The following is an 18,421-nucleotide window of genomic DNA, read 5'->3' as shown; positions in this document are numbered from 1 at the left end:
CGGCCACTCACTTCCTGCACTACTTTGCCCAGAACTCCACTCCTGCCTCTGCACAGCTCCTCAACATTTATAAACAAACAAGAATGCTCCACCTGTTTTAAAATAAGAGACAAGTCAGAGCAGGGGAGTGCCTTCCTCCCTCCCTCTCTCTCTCCACCTGCTCCACTCCTGCCAGTCCACGCAAATCTGCATGGAAATAACCTCCAAATTAAAAACAAATAAATAAGACTTGAGGAAAAGGAGCCACGAGGAGTCCAAACTCTGAGCAGGAGTGAGACCTCCTCTCGTTCCCTCTTTCACCCTGCACTCCACCATGGCCCTGAGCTGCATGGGAACAACTTCTTAATTTTCCAGAATAAACAAGACTCCTCCAATAATATTCACAAATCCATCAAGTCAGTTACCAGGCGGGACTCCCAAGCAAAAATCCCGTGCTTGCCCAACTCGCTCGCTGCAGTCTGACATGCCCGCATACATACACAGTCGAGGCCTGAGCTCAGTTTCCCGCACTGCCTTTCCCATTGCAGGATCATGCGACCTTTTCCTCCCTTTTCTGTAATGTTTACAATCAAGCCTGAGCCATTTTTTCCCACTCCCGCCCCGCTTAACGCTCAGCGAGACTCATTATGCAACTCCCGTGAAGGCTAATTGCAAACTTATGGGCAGAAAACTCTCTTCAAATTCTTCACAGCTTGTTAAGTGATAAGAGCCGAAGCAATATTTTTAGCCTCCTTCGCACCACATGTCAAGCGGGAACAGTGGGGCCGATTTCCTGGTAGCATCAAAAGCGCCGATTTGGCAGCAAGTCAGCATCAAAGAGACGTTTTGTCTGCAGTGTCACAAGCAATCCACTGCAGGCAAAAAATAGGGGCGTTGGCGCTGCTCGGATCGATCCAGGGAAGATGAAAACATGGCGGAGGCACGATGATGATGATGCAAAATTCTATACACACAATGCAAATATTTACTGAAGTAGTGCTGCCCCGTCATGACTGACACGTAAAAGCGACCAATGGCGGCAGTGCACTGCCAGAGATGCAAATCGGACTTAAGTCACGTCAAAGAGCCGCAAGTCAATTTCAATGAAGTTGTGCTAACTGAAATATGCAAATTGAAGTTTTAAGAATTCATTCAAAATATTTTTTAGGTGTTCTTTATTTTAGACTTGAGGGGGATCATTTCAAAATAGAGATTTCATGCCAAAACTTTAAAAAAGTAGGGGGAAAAAGTCCCCCAACCCCCCCAAAAAACGTGTTTTGTTTTGACAAAAGTTCACAGATTGAATTAGAAACACTTCTCGGATGTTTTCAACTACAAGCCGGTCCACATTTACATAGAGTGCCATTTGCATGTGGGTGTACCTAATCAAGTGACTTGTTGGTATTAAACTCCACTTGTCAACCGGTGACATGAAACCACAAAAAATTGCGTGACAACAAGGCAAAGCAGAATTGACGCACGAAGTTCTGGCCAGCCATGTGAGCGGAACAGATGTGTGGAATTCCGCCCCCCCCCCACCCTTGTCCGCTCCAAAAGGGCGGAGTCGGCGACCGCTCCCACACGTGCGACGACGCACAGACGCTCAGCATCCTCAAGTGCCCGTTCGCTCCATAAACACTTCACGCCTAATGGGTTCCCGTTAACACCATAAACAACAACGTAAAAGAACTTTAAAGTGGACCGAAAACGTCAAAACAGTAAATAAAAACGTACCACGTGGAGATCCGGGGCAAACACAGCAGCACAAGTCCATCCTGCCTTCTTGCGTGCTCGCCACTTTTCCTCAGACCTGACCTCTCCACATTGTGTCTTCTAATCAGAACCCAATGGGAGGCGGAGGCGGAGGGAGGGAGGAAGGCAGTGAGGGAGTGTGGGGAGGGGGGGAGCTAGGGGAAAAAAATAACGGAATGAAAAAAAAAAAGTGGAGGCTCGTCAGCCGGGGAAGTGAAAAGCAGACGGGCGCTGTGAGCCGAGTGGAAAGAGCATCTCATGCGTGCTGCTGCTTTACCCTGGATGGCTTCCATGTGTCGCAAAGGAGGAAAAAAAGAAGAAAAAAATGGACAAAGGGCGGAAAAGTAGCCTGACAAAGAGGCCTCTGTGGAGGTTGTTAAAAAATAAATAAATAAATGCTGCGCCTCATTTTCTTTCCACAGCTTCCGTCTGGGCGCAAGCAACACATGAGCGCTAGATGCTCAAATTGCAAACTGTCAAACTCGATATAACGCAAAAAGAATTGTGCAAACTACACCACCGAGTCCAATTAGCTTAATGCTAACAAGAATGCAAACTGCCATAGAAGGGCTAATAAAATAACATCTGCATGTGACCATTCTAAAAGTAACAGATATTCAAAATAGAAAATGAATTTTTGCATTTTTCAGACCTAAACTAACGAACAATAAGAAATTAAACGATTATAATAGAAGAGACAGTGCAGCCAAGATAAATAGAGCGGGCCGCAGCGGCCACGAGAAAGCATGCTGACACCTTTTGGTAAAAAGGATGAACTGTCGGCGCCCGCCTACCTTGACCGTTTTGAATCAAAAGCTCCATGAAGTCTCGGTTACGCGCGGGCTCCATCTTAAGGCTCCCTTGTCACGTCTGAACGCATTGCACGGCAACGGAGAAGACACACCAAAAAAAAAAAAAAAAAAGGCAGCAGAGGGCAAAGCAGGCAGTCCGGCCCGAGAACCGCGCGGAGGGGGGCCGCCGCTTGCCACATGTTACACCAGCGTCTTCACGGAAAACATGAGCCAGCCTGCCACCACACCAACCATAATACACCTTAAATAAGTCAGCGAATAGGAATTATTAGAATGGAGCATCCCATCAACCAAACAATTTCTCCCCGTGGATATTAATCTTAATTGAACATGATGAGCGTGCTCGCTTTCCGCCTGCTTCTCATTTGGCTGCATTATTGCGCATTTCACAAATCGCATTATCAGCTCGCCTATATGAATCAAGATGGCTGAGATGACACAAATTAGTTTATAAACCCGTAAGCAGGTTAGCGGACTGTGAGCGACATGTGAAAATCATAACATGTCAAATGCAGCTCACCCCGGGGGAGGTTCGGGTTTGAGCGGACAGTAGCGGGTGGTTGGAAACATCTGGAAGCTATGCGGGACGGGCAGTGCGGCCAAAAGGCTCAGACGGCTTCTTGAGTGTGCATTCAATCATATCGTCTAACATCTTAGTATAGCCAATTCAACATAGTTTACGTTTTAAATTTGTTTTCACCAGCGAGCTCTGCAAGCTACAAAAAGTTAAACGAGGATAAACGAAGCTTGTCAATTGCGCCGTTGTCCTGGCAAGGCTGAAGGAAAAAAAGCGCGGCTTCGAGGAGGTACCGCGGTTGTTGGCGGAGCCAAAAATATACACACGAGGTTTGGAAGATATTTACAAATTTTTCTACTTCTCCTCCGCCGTAATTTGACTTAAACACGCTGGTGGAAGTGCGCCATCCTTTAATTTTCAGACGCCACAGTGCCACGCCATCACTGCGTGCTGCTTTCTTTCTACTAGCACCACCACAAAAAAGAAAAGAAAAAAAGAATGGCATCCTTCCTGTGTCTTGGGCGTGGTTGATCTACTTTTTTTTTTGAAGATATATACTCATGATAGACGGGCCTAACAAATTTGGTCAACCTGTCATACCTCACAAAGCCTCTCAGAGCAACCCGAATTCCTGACGGAGTTTTATGGCGAGTGATTTAAGACGCCTGGTTGTCTTCCAAGCCGTTGAAACGCAACCCTGCAGTTTAGCGGCTGGTGTGGAAACATCTGGGAGTAAATTGTTTGGAACGTTCCAACATGGCTCACCTTTCACCCAACATACAAGAGAACAGTGATTGGTTTGTGCGAGCAACTACATTTCGAGTTAGCTTGTAAAGTATCAATTACAGTGGATTCGAACAAGAGCCCTGCGGCACTCCACGTGCACTTAGTCTCTTCAGTGTGAAATAAGATGCACCATATAATAATCTGACTGGTTATATGTGTTAAAGACTAATTGCTTCAGTATCACTATTTCAACAATAGCAAACAACCAGTTTGAATGTCGTCATGCCAAATTTAAACAATTGAGCACAAATGACCCAAAATGGCCGCCGGTGGGAAAGTGCCCTCAGACTGCCTCAAGAATTTGGTGTAAAGGTGACTGCACTCGAGTTTATGGGAGTGTGTGATAAACCGCTCGTTGCCATGATTCATCTCAAAATGTTGGTAACTATGGCAACGTGACCCTCCACCTAAATATGACTCAACGCTATTGAGACAGAGGCGCTAATATTGCTGCTACTGGCAACACTCCAAGGAAAAATAAAAACAGACGACACACACTTCCTGTTGGCTAGTGTCACAGAAATCATCACCCCAAGTCATCTCCAAGCATTTGCGCCCCCTTGAGTAGGAAAAGCAGCATTGTAGATTTCATCAAGAACTTCACAAAACTATGAAGAAACCTCTTACAAAGCAGCTTCATGAAAGGGTCCAACCAAAAGCGCCACCCAGTGGCCACTCAAGGAAAATGACTGACTTCAAAACACGTGGGTTCCATTCATTCTTAATATATGCAGGTATTTTTACAAACTAAACAAAATTGACACTAAGTGGACAATTCATTAGGTACGCCATGCACATTTAATGGTTGTGACATTCCCGCTCATGGACAGAAGCAGGTGAGGAATGGCGGCCATTAACGCCTGTAACTCAAATTAGCAATAGAGGCACGCGAGAGCTGCAAAGTGGCATGCGAGAGGCGCGAATGTGCATATCAGCGGAATTGGCCGACGGCCGCCGCGGGCTGGACAAATGTTTGTGGAGCATTCAGACAATGATGAAAGGTTTCCCCGCCAAACTGGACATTTAAATGATTAATATTTAACATTAAAACAGCATTTCACTCTCTGACCATACAATTCGACTTGATGGAGTTGCTAACATGGCTAACGAGTGCATATTGATTGCGTCAAGGCCCAGTCCCCCCCCCCCCCCCCCCCCCCCCAACTAGGCTTATTAGCACTTTCACCACAAGTCTGTGTACACTACAAACATGAGCCGTGTCAAGCACTGACCTTGTGGAGCCTAGTTAAGAATTTTTTTTTAATGCTGAGTCATCAGATTGCCATGCTCTGCTTTGGTGAAGAGCATATTGACAAATCCCCAAATGAGCTGTGAATATTTGGGTCAAGAACAGAGCCAAAGCTGATTGGAATGCTCTCGGCCAAGATCCATTCAGAACTTTGAATTAAACTCCAGCTGGCGCTCGCAAATGAACTTGAGCGATTCTTTCAGTGGAGGCCCAATGAAGCGAGGGAGGTTTTGTCTCTGGATTCCAAACGCGACCCCCCTGCCTTGGCCTTGCCGAGCGGGTCGGACTCTTTCACATCCCTCCTCAAAACACCAAATAGCAAAAACAACTCCTGACTGCTGTTATCACCAAACTGCTAACTTTTTCATGAATGCTCAATGGACACAACATTAGGTACGTCTGCACCGGTCAAATTCTTATCCAAAACGAGCTGGGATAAAGAACTTGCATCGGGGCTAAATGGGGATGTGACCCAGTAGGTCCATCAGATGGAGCTGAAGAGCACTTTGTGGTATTCATCATCTGCTGATGGATGTTTCTCCAATACTCCAAGACGTGGTGAACGCCGACTTCTGATTGGACGCTTGCTCGTCATGATCTCACGCATGGCGGAGACCGTCACGCCCCTTCAAGTCAACACCACGCGATTCAAAACGCCGAGCGGAGACCACCTTGCGCTGTCGCCGACCTCGTTGCCACGGCGATGCTGCATTGCCACTCGGCTTTGCCGCATGCATGCAGCAGCCCACTCCCTGCCCCCTTGCGGCCCCCACAAATGGCAACAAAAGCTACAAAATGATCCTCAACTTATTACTGCAAAAAATAAGCGGATGATGCCAAGTACCTTTAAGAGAGCTGATTTCGTGCTGTATGGATCTGGCTGGATCCATGTCGCCAGCCAATCTGAGGATGGAATCGTCTCAAAAATGGCAAACAACCGGCCTGCCTTCTCTCTCTCACTCTCTTGCTCTCTCTCACTGGCTTACTCACTGAGCTTTGGGTTTTTTGTGCCCTCCTGCCTCGCACACAATCCCTTTCATAGGGGAAGTGTGAAAAAAAACAAGCACACCTCCTCCGGCCCCACCCTGATGGTGCATCCTCCTCTTCCTCCTCCTTCACTATGTGACCCATTGCTACGATTAATAATACCCCCCGCCTCCCCCAGGAAGTGACTCAGCAGTTATTTGCCCTGAAAGCTGTATGCAGGAAAATAAAAAGCAGGTCATCTGTGCACCCAACAACAGTGCAGCTCTGCTTAGGATGTGACTTTGAGTCTGAGGAATATCACGAGATGCCTGCGTGTAATTTATATTTTTATTGTCGTAAAGGAACTCCAAAATAAGGCAATTTGTCTTTTTTTTTTTAAATAACTAGCCGATTAATTGGAGTGGGTTAATCAGAAATTCTGACAGGCACTGCTAATATTATGAGTCTGTCAACGTTCGACTGAGTGACGAATCAGCAAAGCTAGGAAAGCTTTTTTTTTTTCCTGTGACAAATAATGGGATTAATCATCAAATAGCAGTGACAGTCACATGATTGCCGACATGTTGCCTCCCCTTGGCCGCTACAGTGTAAAATTTCATCAACTGTTTTGTGTTGCCTCACAGCCGCTTTTCATTTTTTACATAATTATGACAGTGGCATCTCTGTATCAAATACACAAAAAAAATATTATTTTGCAGGGACTTAAACAGTTTTCATTTTCTTGTTTAGGATAACTAGCAAAAAGCTGTTAACATCACAGAAGTTGCCTTGGTGGAGGTTAGCGCTCATTAAACGTGGATGACTTGATTGAAATGAGTGTCTGTGTCGCAAAAGCTGACAAAGCACAGTCCACCCGTGGTGGCTTTTCTTTTAAGCGGAGTTGGACGCAAAACGGCGGCCGAGGGCGAGCGCGGACGGACGGCTGACATTCCGCGCGTGAGTCGAGCTCGCTGTGGCGTGCCTGAGCCTGCGCGGCGTTAGCGCCATTGTTGTGGGGATGAGCAGGCAGCAGTCGTGTTGCCGTTGACATCATACAGTCTTGGTGAAGCAGCATGTGGCTCATGATGCAAAGTTAGTCACATTTATTTTCTAATAAATATTGCATTTAATTATTTTGAACAAATACTAAATAATAAATATTTGCTGGGCCGGATTGAAGAATGAAATGGGCCACCAGTGGCCCGCAGACTATACTTTGCCCACCCCTACTTAAAAACCTTTCAAAATAAAATTGAGAAGGTTCAAAATTGATCAAAGTGTGACGACAAACACGGCCACCATGAGAGCAAAACTATCATTTGTTTGTATCACGATAAGAAATCGGCCAAAAGTGGACTTTGGCGCCCGATGACTTGACCTTTCTGCAGCTTCCACTCGTAAGTCTGTTTTTAGGGACGAGGGGGGGGGGGTTGCATAATTAACAGCTGTTGCTAAATCTCAGACTCGGGGATTGGAGGAGACCGAAACTAAATCTCATGCCCAACGAGCCTCTCATCTCAGATCCATTTCAAGCCACACTTCCTACTCCGGTTCCAGGCCAGGTTAACTTTGCACACAACTCAAATGTGTCCCAATACCTTTATGCAAGTATGTTTTTACGGGTCATCTCTCTAATATTTTTCAATGGAATATGGCACTACATCAATAACTGCAATAAATTTAACTGCACAGAGTTATAAATGTCTGTGTGTATTTTTATATTGTCAGTCTACATACTTTGCTGCACCATTTGTGTTCAATGGGCACAGCAGTTTGTGTGTTACTATTTTTAAGTTGCATGAAAGTCGTCTGAGGGAAGCACGGCATTAATGGGTGGGGTATGATGAGGGGGGGGTTCTATATACATGCTCCCAAAACAAACTTATCATGTCGCCGTTTTAGATGGGAGCTTTCCTGGCATTTGCGCACGCACTTTAACGGCAGCGTAGTGTGTATTTTGGGTGTCCCTGAAGGGGGCGGGGCACATCGCATGCCGTGATGTATTTAAAGCGCCGCGTTGAAATGGAAGGTAAACAAGAAGGCTCTGTTTGCTTTGCACTGATTTGCTAAGTATTTTGCTTTTTAGCTACAGTTGGGTTTAGAACGAGGTGAGTTTTTAAAAAATGTTGCCCTGATGAGCCTTCAACTCCAATGTAGCAGACATAAAAGGAGCAGGAAATGATAGCATGGCAGGATTAGAGGCGAGTGGGGGGGGCCGTGGGAAAGAAAGCAGCAGTTGGCAAAGATTCCGCCAACGGAGGAGTTTTTGTTTGCAAGCGAGCTCTACAAAGTGATCTGCGCATCCAACAACATTGCAGCTCTGATGGCATGTGACGTCACAGCACGGCCACGTGGGTTCGCATTCTGATACAGGCAGCCCACCTGGCCCTAGTAAAAGTGTTACCTTTATACTTCTCCCTCACATTCTCGTAGGCCTGCATGTAGTCCTGCTCCTCGGGCAGCCGCTGGCCCGGGGTGAGCATGGCGGGCTGGGCCTGGCCCGGCTCCAGGGGACGCATGCTCGCCTTGACGCTGGCCACCGCCTCGCTTGCAATTGCGCTCATCTCTGGTCCAAAAGCGAGTCAAAGTAGGACAAAAAAGCCTCGATCCCCCACCCCTGCCAGCCTGGCCCTATGTGGACCCAGACTCAGCCTGGACTGCGTCTCCCCCCTGACAGACACCTCGACACACACCATGACATGTCAGACCCCTCCTCTTAAAGGCGCAGACCACATGCTTTGAGGGGGGTCCGGCCAGATGACACGCGTCTGCTTCAAAGCGCAAATGATATCAGGGGTCATTTGAGGTCAACCAGAGTTGAAGACTCAATCAGGAGCAAAGTAAAGCCACTATCCATAGTTTCAACATCCCCAAGCAAAATCAAAGGCACCACTGATTAAAATCGACTATTTTCCAAGATAAAACACACACACGTGAGGTAGTCAATCAAAGACGCACTAAGGGTGTGCAAACTTTTGTGCTAATGGTTTAGTCATAAAATGGTGTTTCAAGATCTGATTTAATTGGATTTTATAACCAATTTATTAATACTAAAAGCCATTATTTGACAGATATTGTATTCATAAATGATTTCAGATAACATACATTATGGAGCATTTTAAATTGAGCAATTTTCGGGGGGGAAAAATTACGGGACTGTTAATGTAAATTCTTGGTTGTCCTTCAATCGTGTGTATCATCACATTGGTGCAGTACCCCACCCTGACTAATCAATATCGGACGAGGGGGGTCTTATTTCATACCACACATTTGCTTGTCAATCGATATGCGCCACGCGACCCACCGGACGCTTCATTAGGTACACGCAGGCCAATGAGAAGTCAACGCAAGAATACAAAGCAAGTTTTGGGACACTAGATGGTTCTGACTATTCGGAAGCCCAAGAAGGATGGTACCTGCGATCCGGAAGATGGCACGCTCGGCCGGGTCCATCACGTCACCCGAGGCCGACTTGGAGCGCTTGATGCGGTGATGCTTGGGCAGGTTCCAGGGTAGTGTGTCGCCCGGTGATGGCGAGCCCCCCAGCGGGTACGTGTCGGCGGTGCTCTCCTCCGACGCCGCCCGGACCAGAGGCCTCCTCATGGGCTGGTCCTGCACCTCCTCGATGGCCTGTGGACAGGGATGCAGAATTACTACGATAGCTCACGGCATACAGTATACTGCAAAAGTCTACACACCCTTGTTTAAAAGCCTTTATTTGGGATAACTTAACAAGTCCCACTTAAGTTTGAATGGGATTGGCAACATTTCCAGTTATAGGACGGTGTGCACACTTTTGCAAACACTCTGTGTTTAATTTAACTGAATAGAAAAAGCTAATTACTTGACTATTATATTAATTGCAAATTATTAACAATGTATTATTAATATTAATTACATTATTCATGATTTCAAATTTTTTTCATTTAAAAAAAAAAAATGTTTTGGCATCAAATGAGGCGAGGACTCATTACGACCTGACTGCGCTGAGTCACTGTCGGAGCAAAGCACGCTGCCTCTAAACTGGGCGCTGGCTGCGCCATCACACGCGCTCCGATTGGACGAGCCAGCCGAGATTTAAAAAAAAAAAAAAAATCCGTCTGCTCCGGAACACAACAACTATATATCGAGAGTGTCACATTTCAAATCCCTCCAGACCGTGTTACTGATGCACTGTAACACTTGTCTGGAAAATTAACACTGCCACAAAAGAATTACAATAGATATGATCTATATTTACAATAAATGATAGATAACAGAATAAACTAGAGCTGGAAGGCAGACAGAATAAAATAGATATAGAATAGCACAGAGGTAGATATAGAATGAATTAATGACATAACTAGGTTCAAATGTTTGCATCTAGGTTGCCATAGAATTTTCTATCATTGAATCATGCAGGTGTACCTAATAAAGTGGCCTGCAAGTGGTCTGCGCGCGTCATTTGCAGAACTTAAAGGGGAAACTCATTCAACATTTACGGGCCTCAAAAAAAGCCACCACCGCGTGACCGCTGATGTTTCTATTATCTTTCGACTTTTCACAGCCATCCTTCCATCCATCCATCCATCTATCCATCCATCCATCCTTCCTTCCATCCATCCCGTGTGCAGGGCTGCACCTGCAAACAACCTTCCCCTTTCCGCAGCGACAGCGAACCTCATCATCATCCTCATACTCACGGTCGACATGTTCACAGGCGTGGCGGTAGCGGTGGGCGGCCCACGCAAACAGTGCGTTAGCAAGCGTCGCATGCAGGAGTTGATGGCACACTTCAACGCGCCTTCATCAGATTCTCTGCAGCAGGAGCAGCAGCGGGAGCAGAAGGAGAGGAGGCGCGCATGCGTGCTGCATCCCCGAGGGGTGGGGGGTGGGGGGGGGGGGCAGAGTGGGGGTTTTGGACTGTCCCGGGCTGAAAGCGACGCTACGTGGAAGATGACTTTAAAGAGCTTGGAGGCTCGACTATTCTATAGTACCTATATTGTCCATAAATTAGATTTCACCTCAATACAACTGCAAATCAATTTCAGATGTTCTAGTAGGCTTTTCTCAACATATGCAATTTGAGAACTGGTTTTGTGTAAACTACATCGAGTTGGAACAAAAGGTGTGGGGTTACATAATGAGCGACCAATTTGTTGTGAATGGAGCACAGTGTGCCGGTCCGTTTTTTTTTGCATGCCATCCAATCACGGCATCTCGTGCCAGCTTTGTCAGGCCGTCGCCCCTGAGAAACTAATTTTTGTTTGTTTTTTGCAACAGACACAAAATGTCTGCCCTAATGTGTCCAGAGAGTGCAAAGGGAAACAAACCAACGAAGCTCACCTTGCTTTTTCTCCTTCTCTTCCTCCTCTTCTTCCCAGATGGTGGTGAGTCCTCCAGGGAAGATGCCTCCGTTTCCTTTGGTGGCACCTCTACCACTTCCTGGATTACTTTCAGCTCCGTCTTCTTGATTATCTTTGGCTTCTTCACTTCCTGGATCACCTTCACCTCCTCCTTCACCACCTCCTGGCTGACCTTGACTGGTTTTGCCTTCTTCACCTCCTCTTGGACTACTGTCAATGTCTCTTGTGCCTGCTGGACTACCTTCACCTTTTCCTTCTTAACTGGTTTTGCCTTCTTTGTCTCCTCTTGGACTACCGTCAATGCCTGCTGGACTACCTTCACCTTTTCCTTCTTAACTGGTTTTGCCTTCTTTGTCTCCTCTTGGACTACCGTCAATGCCTGCTGGACTACCTTCACCTTTTCCTTCTTAACTGGTTTTGCCTTCTTCACCTCCTCCTGGACCGCCGTCAATGTCACCTTTTCCTGCTGGACTACTTTTGCTTTCTCCTTGACCATCTTGGGCTTCTTCACCTCCTTTGCTTCCTGGACAACCTTCAGCTCCTTTCCCTTCTTGTTGGGCTTTTCCTCCTGGATCTCGGACTGCTTGACCTCTTTCTCCTTCACGACCTCTTGGACTACTTTTTTCCCTCTCTTGCCCTCCTTCTCCGTAATCTCCTTCACCTCTTGGATGGACTTCTTGGCTGCCTTTGGTTTCTTCACCTCCTCCTGGAGTGGCTTCACCTCCTTAGTCATAACCTGGGCCTCCTGGAGCACCTCTTTCTTCTCCTTGACCGCTTTTGGTTTCTTGATGATCTTCTCTGTCTTTACTTTGGTTTCCTGGACCACTATCAGTACCTTCTCTTTTACGTTCAACTTCTGGACCGCCTCCTGCTCCACCTTCATCCCCTTTGACTTCTTGACCCCCTCCTCTTGACGCTTCTTCATCTCCTTTGCATCTGGGACCATGTTTGCGTTCTGCTCCTTGACCACTTTTGCCTTCACTTGGATGGGCTCAGCTTGCTTCTCTTTGGGCTTTTTCCTCCTCTGAAACATCACAAAATAAAATAAAATAACACTTTTCAGTTTTGTTCATGTTTGAAAACTTTTTTTCCTATGGGAGTGGATGTTGGACACTATTTGGCATGTTGATGGTGGCATTTGCGTGCACAGGCCTCTCATCCACTCACGTCATTGTGATGGAATGACGAGAACAACTTTTCGGCTTCCATTGTATTGCGTGACTTTTTTTTTTTTAATCTTTGTTCACATGTGAGCGGCACACAAAGTGCTTCACACATGCAGGCGTGGTGAAGACAGAGACACACACAGTTTTGATATTTAATTCGACTTATCGGTACGGCAAACCGACGGCACAGTCCGGACTGCAGCTGTGGTTAAAAATAGAACCACTTTATTCATCTGCCAAAGAAGTCAGGCCAATTCTTGATTTATTTAAAACATGATGAAACAGTTTTGACAGTTTGGGCGAATAAAATAAAATATTGCAATGTTTCACTACCAAAGAGGAGATTTTGTTTGTCAGTTTTGGGTTGGTTCTGGGAGCTTGGATAAATGTTTTGGTCCAGATGTGGAGCTTGAGACCAAACAGGTTTCAAAACTTAACTGCTTATGGGCTAAACTTTTTAAGGGGAACTAACCTGATGAATCAGTTCATTGTAATTAAATTGGAGTGCTAATTAACGACATTTTGGGAGTGGGTGGTGATTTGGTGACGTCACCAGACAACTGGAGTCAAGTACAAGTGAGCAGGGACCCCTGAAGTCCAAAAGGAGGCATTACATCATTGTTACTGGACACACTGGTCTTACCTGAAGAAGACCTTTGGATCCGGGCGGCTTCACCATCACTGCGTAAGAGGGAGGAGGAAAAGAATAAATAGTTAACCACCTTTAGTGAGCTCAGGAAGATTTCATTATTTAGCTGTCTAAATAACAACCACAGTTTACCTCCAGTTATCTTGTGGAAGCACATTATTTTATTTGTCCTGCCACTACAACTTGCTTGCATAGAAAGATGAACAAAGATGCATTATCTGGGGGTCATTAAATTTGGGGATTGTAATCTCTCCCAGATTTATGCCCGTGCATATTTTGGTTGTAATTGTGAGCATGAAAGAGCCATTGTATGCACACCAGCACATTTCCAACCACAAAGTGGTAGCAGAGCCAGTTTAGTGGCGGAAAAACCGCCACACAAGTACAAGTGAGTCAGAGTGGAAATCTGCACAACCTATCACGTGGAGAGGGAGGGAAGAAGGAAGGAAGGAAGGGAAGGGGAGGAAGGAAGGAGGGTCCACCTACCCTCCAGGTAGCGCTCCATGGAAGCCGAGGAGGAGTCACGGTTCCACGTGTAACAGCAGAAGGAGAAGAACCACACCAGGAGCGTGGCCAGGACCAGTGCCAGAATCCACAGGATCCGAACCAAGGCCGGATCCGTCGCCACCCAGGCTGTCAGCGTGTCCATGTTTGCGCGAGTCGCGGTGCAGTCTTGTCAGGAAGTAGCAGCGAGGCGCACGCTGATGGACTCCAGCTGCCGAGCCCCACGTCAGCTGCAAGGGAAACGAGAGAAAAGGAGGAGAGGAGAAGAGAGGAGGAGGCGTGGAGAGCAGCCGGTCTGGCCACCGGGCCCCTCCTCCGAGACACATCAGAGGGAATCCTCACTTAAGACAAGTCACAAAAATGCACCTGAGGCACTTTGCCCGTATACAAAGCAGCACATTAATTGTCTGCAAGTATTTAGCAAACCGGTTTGTGGTGGGAAAAAAAAAAAATCCCAAGGACTGCTGACGCCCAAGCTTGATAACTGGCTTCACTGGACATTATCAACAGCAAATATTTGCACGGTGAAGGCGGATGCTGGTCAGGATCAACATTGATGCTAAAAGGTATGGTGCTACAATAACAGGCTCACCTTGTGACCCAAAGGAATCATAGAAAAGAGCACCTTAAGTGACAAATTCAATAGAATACACATTTATGCACGACAAATGAAACCACAATAGAATGCTGCAGACATCTGGCGGACGAAAATGGAAGTGAAACCCATTTGCGCTCAGATTGCCCAACAGTGAAATGTTGCAGTAAAAACAGAGGAAAGTCCGACACCAAGTGGAAGGATTGTGAATTGACAGACAGAAAAAGAACAATATTCCTTAAGTTTGTTTTCCAACGTTTTAATGGTAGTTTGACTTTTTTGGTGTCATGATAACTGCTTTCAGACTATTTGACATGTAAAAGAGCAGGAAACCAAAGCAGGCGGGCGGCTTAAACCATGTGAAAAAATGTGATTATTTTCCGAATGCCACCAGCATCCTTGTTTCCATTTTAGTAGAACCCAGAGTCTTGAGCGGCCCAGTTTGGCGTCTGTGGAAACCAGGTGAGACAAAATGGAGACATAAGAAAGGACCCAAATGGACTCTAGTGCACAAATTCTGAACTTGTCACAGTTTGTGGTGCATTTATGATTTCAATCATTCATTTTGGTGACATTTTGTGAGTCATGAGCGCATCATTTTGGTCTGCTTTACCTCGTTCCTGTTACTGTGAGCCACCTTCTTCTCGATGTTCATGGCCAGCATTTGGCTACGGAAGGACAAGCTCTTGGTCTTCTCAATGACTTGCTGGTAGGGTGACACGGCGTTGTTGCCCATCACCACGTGGCCCTGCCAGACATAAGAGGCGACACGTAAACGGTGAGGCCGCGGCTGCCTTAGCTACAGAGTCAGTTGTTGGTGCTCACCAGCTTGGAGTCGATCTTGGCGTCCAGTCGGGCGTTGCGGATCAGATTGACAATCCACCTCTCTGCGTCCTCGGGGGTCATGTTCAACTTGTCGGCCAGCATGCTGTGTGGGAGGGAAGAAAAAAATAGCTGAGTTGGTTATATACTGTTCTACATGTGAAGGTGGTTTAGTTTGTGTTGAATATTTCAATTAATAATTAGGATTTATGTAAGATTGGCATGTTACGAAACATTATGTTCCTGTTTCGTGAGTTTTGTCGCCCTCTTGTGGTAACTATATGTAATTACAAATCCTTATGTGGGATAGTCACGGATTTTCATTGTTCGCACTTGATGCTGATGCACTGATGGATGCGGCAGAAGGTCTCGAAGATGAAGAGTCGAGCGTTCTCAATGAAGTCCTCCAGACACGCCACCAGAAAGAAGTCATTGATGAGGACCTGGAGGAAAACGGCGTCATCGTGTCAACCAAAAATGCTTGCAGACAACTGAGAAGCCAACAGCGATACATCTGTACTATTTAAGAAAAAATAAAATTATAGAGCAGTGAGTGATGGCCGCTCACCGATTCACACTCCCTCAACTTCTTCTGGGCGCTGTCAAAATCAAAGTTGACGTAGAGACACTCCACAAACTCCGTGATGGGGTCCTTGTACGTGTACGACTCCTGCGCAAACACAAGCGCCGATGACTCGCCGTTGCCGACAAGTTTGGCGAAATAAGGGAAATAATTCAAATTACCTGCTGAATGACCTTCACCAAGTCCTTAAGAACTTGTCGCCGCTTGCGCACATCCTTGTTGGTGATGACGGCGGTAGTCAGGTAGCGCAGGATGTGCGGGCACATGGTCTGAATGGCGTTCAAGTACCTGAAAGGAAGGTTTTCAAATCCATTAAAAAAAAGAGAGAGATATTTTTGAGAGTGGAATTAAAAACGGACAATGTGGTTGCACAAGGGTGGCAACGTTCAGAAGGAAGCAATCAGATTCAAACTCGTGTTCAGGACTCACTGAGGCTGGTAGAGGAAGAGCTCAATGATGTTGTCCCGGCCTTTGGGGTGATTGAAGAACACAAAGAGGGACCAGTGGATGAGCCAGGTCCTCTGCTGGAGCGACTGGAGAGGTGAGCTCACAGACTGCGGAGGGGTAGGACACACAAAGATGTCAAAATCTTCAAATTGAAGATTCGGTATTACCACAATAAAAAGCTTCTCTCGTCACTCACGTTGTTGTCGATGGTCTCCCTGAGTCGTGTCAGATCGTCCATGGCGTTATCCCAGTTCTGCATGAGGATCTCAGAGGCCAATTTGCCCCACAGGGAACTCAGAGCATTCCTGTCTGTCGACAGAACCTGAAACCCACACATTTCAAAAGTTGTCCCACCTTGTTTGAGGTGACTAGCTTCAAATCAGCCTGAAACAATGTCAGCTATTTAATTTTATTTTTTTTAAATAAAAGTGTTTTTGACTTTACTTACCAAAACACGGAAGAAGTAGAGGTACTCAGCTGCACCCGAGTAATTTCCACACTCATACTGGAACTTGGCAAATCTGTACAGCGCGTCCAGGTACTCTTGGCGGAACTAAAGGAATTGCAAAATTCATAAAAACATGCATAATTAGTAGCCCCCCAAAGAAAACGTGAATCCTCTAAATAAATTCAAAAGCTCACATTGTGTTTCTCTGTAAGATACTCGAAGAGCATCCTCCCGTCTCTGTTGGACAAATGGAGAGTTACAATTTCAGCGCTGAGTCCTTAAAAAGTGCTTCTGAATGTCTACAAAGAATATCTTAGAAGGACCTGGTAGACTGCATCTGACTGGTGGTCTCGGGGGCCTCAAATATCTTGACGATGGGCAACGTATCCGACTGGAGCTGCTTGAGTTGAGCCACCACTGTGCCTCTTTTCTCCTTCAAGGCTACCAAACAGGGACGGTTTTCGTTGGTAAATCTGGCACGACTTTTTTCCAAAGCAATGTTGATGATGAGATGATTGGATTTGTCTACTTACAATGTGGGATCTCCTTGTCAGGATAAAGGTTCTTGTACACGTCCATGGCAAAATCCACCATGTTGGTGTCGCTGAGGAGGTCCAGCTTGCCTTGGAGCAGCTCCTTTTCATTGTAGATCTGTTGCAAAGCAAAACAAAGTGGTGTTAATGAAAATGTATCCAACGCTATGGAGATGTGTTTAAAAAAAAAAAATAGGGCGAGTGCCAGTTGCATGAAACTTCGTGGTTTTAGTTTGTGCAAGTTTCGTCATAACTCTAGAAGTCATTTCAGTACATATTGTGATCTTCTCTATTAATGACCAATGCATTTTCTTGATTATTTTTGACTTTTATAAAAGCGTAAAAGCTGCTCCCATCCAAACAAACTAGGCTAAGCTAACGAAGCTAACAAGAGACGACTACTTCCCTCAAAGTCTACCAGCGGTAGTTTAAAGACATTCTCCTGGTAAAGAAACATGGTTAAACGCCATTGTAATGAGTGAACACTACGAAACGGAATAAAATTTACTTATTTGCAACAACTGGCTAACCAACCAACCAACCAACCAACGTGACTGTAAGCTAACGCTCTCCCGGCTACAGTGGCATCACGCCGGCTTTCAACACATCTCCAGATCAATAACACCGAATAAGAATAGCTACAATGAGTCAAAATGTCAATCGGAATGGAAGTTGACGAACCCCTTTAACAGCAAGGAATTCCAGAAGTGGGAAAACTAAATGCCGGTCGAGAAAATGTGCTATCTTGGTTGTGAGATCGTATTCCGCCATCTTGGCTACTTTGAAAGAGAGAACTTTATTGACAACACACGCGGAGAACATAGCCAAGATGACGTAACATATCGTTGCACTCTTCGATTTTTGTAAAAGATAAATAAATAAATAAATAAATAAATAAATAAATAAATAAATAAATAAATAAACTTGCTTTCGATATTGATCATTTTCTTTGTGCTTTAGAGGCAACACAATTTAGAACCATTTAAAAGCAACACGCGTAATGCAAAAGGATGTGGAAAATAGCGAAGGTAGAATTGTTAATTTTGTTTTCAAACCATGAGCCACCCTACTGACAACGCACAAATGCAGATTAGACTAACAAATTTGAACAATAACTTCCCTTCCCCAAACATCTATCGAGTTTAATGGAAAAAGCATCGGCTCCAAACACACAGTGGTTTTGACCTTGACCTAATCCAGGCATATCCAGCTCTGGTGCTGGACGGCCACGTTCTGCAAAGACACTGTGTTCGGTGACGGAGGATTTT

At 45.8% G+C, this 18,421-nt stretch overlaps 2 protein-coding genes across 14 annotated transcripts in view; both read right to left on the bottom strand.

Moving 5' to 3' along the window:
* The window catches only part of pleca (plectin a), a 42,742-nt gene extending 28,791 nt beyond the window's left edge, over positions 1-13,951 (bottom strand). For 4 of the 13 annotated variants that reach the window (XM_037263653.1, XM_037263655.1, XM_037263654.1 and 1 more), the window contains exons 1-4: positions 13,708-13,951; positions 13,216-13,253; positions 11,387-12,430; positions 9,478-9,691 (exon numbers count right to left, since the gene is read on the bottom strand). In XM_037263653.1, coding sequence (XP_037119548.1) covers positions 9,478-9,691; positions 11,387-12,430; positions 13,216-13,253; positions 13,708-13,870 — 1,459 coding nt within the window. In that variant the 5' untranslated portion in view covers positions 13,871-13,951. Of the gene's footprint in view, positions 1-1,713; positions 1,823-5,939; positions 6,050-8,465; positions 8,696-9,477; positions 9,692-10,743; positions 10,768-11,386; positions 12,431-13,215; positions 13,254-13,707 lie in introns of those variants that run through there. The other 9 variants (XM_037263660.1, XM_037263661.1, XM_037263669.1 and 6 more) reach the window with 7 other exon arrangements.
* A 607-nt stretch (positions 13,952-14,558) lies between these two features.
* On the bottom strand, positions 14,559-17,973 carry eif3eb (eukaryotic translation initiation factor 3, subunit E, b). The gene is made up of 13 exons (XM_037264031.1): positions 17,835-17,973; positions 17,154-17,271; positions 16,944-17,061; positions 16,815-16,857; positions 16,621-16,725; positions 16,369-16,494; positions 16,155-16,279; positions 15,887-16,013; positions 15,711-15,812; positions 15,476-15,585; positions 15,146-15,248; positions 14,934-15,068; positions 14,559-14,769 (listed from the first exon to the last, which is right to left on the bottom strand). Exons 1-13 carry the CDS (start codon positions 17,922-17,924, stop codon positions 14,731-14,733), a joined length of 1,341 nt encoding a protein of 446 aa, XP_037119926.1. The 5' UTR covers positions 17,925-17,973; the 3' UTR covers positions 14,559-14,730.
* Between the last annotated feature and the right edge of the window lie 448 nt (positions 17,974-18,421).

Source organism: Syngnathus acus, chromosome 11 (genome assembly GCF_901709675.1).
Source record: "Syngnathus acus chromosome 11, fSynAcu1.2, whole genome shotgun sequence".
In the NCBI taxonomy this organism is placed as follows: domain Eukaryota; kingdom Metazoa; phylum Chordata; class Actinopteri; order Syngnathiformes; family Syngnathidae; genus Syngnathus; species Syngnathus acus.
The sequence above is the reverse complement of the archived record's forward strand: the minus strand, read 5'-3'. Positions and strand labels throughout refer to the sequence as shown.